The sequence below is a fragment of the Arachis ipaensis genome, chromosome B06, assembly GCF_000816755.2.
Source record: "Arachis ipaensis cultivar K30076 chromosome B06, Araip1.1, whole genome shotgun sequence".
NCBI classification, from domain to species: Eukaryota; Viridiplantae; Streptophyta; class Magnoliopsida; order Fabales; family Fabaceae; genus Arachis; species Arachis ipaensis.
The window spans coordinates 7,244,721-7,246,424 of record NC_029790.2 but is presented as its reverse complement, the minus strand read 5'-3'; the positions used below and the strand labels follow the sequence as shown (position 1 = coordinate 7,246,424).

Sequence of the window (1,704 nt, the reverse complement as noted above, 5' to 3'; positions counted from 1 at the left end):
GCACTTGTAAGGACTGATCGGTGGCGATAATGAAGGTGGGGCTGATGGGGTTGGCGGTGTCAGGTGATGGTAGTGGTGGATTTCCATTTTAGCTCTATTGTCTACAGCATTTTCAGGATCTCTGTCAGTGGATCGCAGTTGTTAGGACCGATCGGGGGTGATGACGGAGATGGGGGTGATGGGGTTGGCGGTGTCTGTCGATGATAGTGGTGGATTTCCACAATTAGCTACAGTGTCTACAGCAGTTTCAGTATCTGTGTCACCGATCGCACTGGTAAGGACTGATCAGGGGCGACGACGGAGGTGGGGTTGTTGGGGTTGGCGGTGTTGGCAGTGTTTGGCGATGATAGTGGTCGATTTCCAATATTAGCTCCGATGTATACAGCAGTTTCAGGATCTCTGTCACCGAATCGCACTTGTAAGGACTGATCGGTGGCGATGACGGAGGTGGGGATGTTGGGGTTGGCGGTGTTGGCGGTGTCTAGCGATGATAGTGGTGGATTTCCACTATTAGCTCCAGTGTTTACAGCTGTTTTAGGATCTCTGTCACCGGATTGCACTTCTAAGGACTGATCGGTGGTGATGACGTAGGTGGGGGTGATGGGGTTGGCGGTGTCTGGCGATGGTACTGGTGGATTTCCACCATTAGCTCTGGTGTCTACAACAGTTTTAGGATCTCTGTCACCGGATCGTATATGTAAGGACTGATCGGTGACGATGACGGAGGTTGGGGTTATTAGGTTGGCGGTGTCTGGCGATGGTAGTGGTGGATTTCCACTATTAGCTCCAGTGTCTACAGCAATTTCAGGATCTCTGTCACTATATCACACTTGTAAGGACTGATCGGTGGCGATGACGAAGGTGGGGGTGATGGGGTTGGCGGTGTTGGCGGTGTCAGGCGATGGTAGTGGTGGATTTCCACAACTACCTCCAGTGTCTATAGCAATTTGAGGATCTCTGTCACCGGATCGCACTTGTAAGGACTGATCGGGCGCAATGACGGAGGTAGGGGTGATGGGGTTGGCGGTGTCTGGCGATGGTAGTGGTGGATTTTCACCATTAGCTCTGGTGTCTACAACAGTTTCAGGATCTCTGTCACCCGATCGTATATGTAAGGACTGATCGGTGATGATGACGGAGGTGGGGGTTATTAGGTTGGCGGTGTCTGGAGATGGTAGTGTTGGATTTCCACTTTTAGCTCTGGTGTCTACAACAGTTTCAGAATCTCTGTCACCGGATCGCACATGTAAGGACTGATTGGTGGCGATGACGGAGGTGGGGGTGATAGGGTTGGCGGTGTTGGCTTTGTCTGGCGATGATAGTGGTGGATTTCCATTATTTGCTCCAGTGTCTATAGCAGTTTGAGGATCTCTGTCACCGGATCGCACTTGTAAGGACTGGTCGGGCGCGATGACGGAGGTGGTAGTGATGGGGTTGGGGGTGTCTGGCGATGATAGTGGTGGATTTTCACTATTAGTTCCAGTGTCTACAGCAGTTTCAGGGTCTCTGTCACCAAATCGCACTTGTAAGTACTGATCGGTGGCGATGACGGAGGTGAGGGTGATGGGGGTGGCGGTGTTGGCGGTGGATTTCCACTATTAGCTCCAATGTCTACAGCAGTTTCAAGATCTCTGTCACCGGATCGCACTTGTAAGAACTGATTGGTGGCGATGACGGAGGTGGAGATGATGGGGTTGGCGACGA

At 51.8% G+C, this 1,704-nt stretch overlaps 1 protein-coding gene across 1 annotated transcript in view; it reads right to left on the bottom strand.

The window, feature by feature from the left end:
• The window catches only part of LOC110263681 (uncharacterized threonine-rich GPI-anchored glycoprotein PJ4664.02-like), a 2,336-nt gene continuing 868 nt past the window's right edge, over positions 237-1,704 (bottom strand). The window contains exons 2-3 of the mRNA XM_021105409.1: positions 929-1,595; positions 237-793 (exon numbers count right to left, since the gene is read on the bottom strand). Coding sequence (XP_020961068.1) covers positions 237-793; positions 929-1,595 — 1,224 coding nt within the window. The remainder of the gene's footprint in view (positions 794-928; positions 1,596-1,704) is intronic.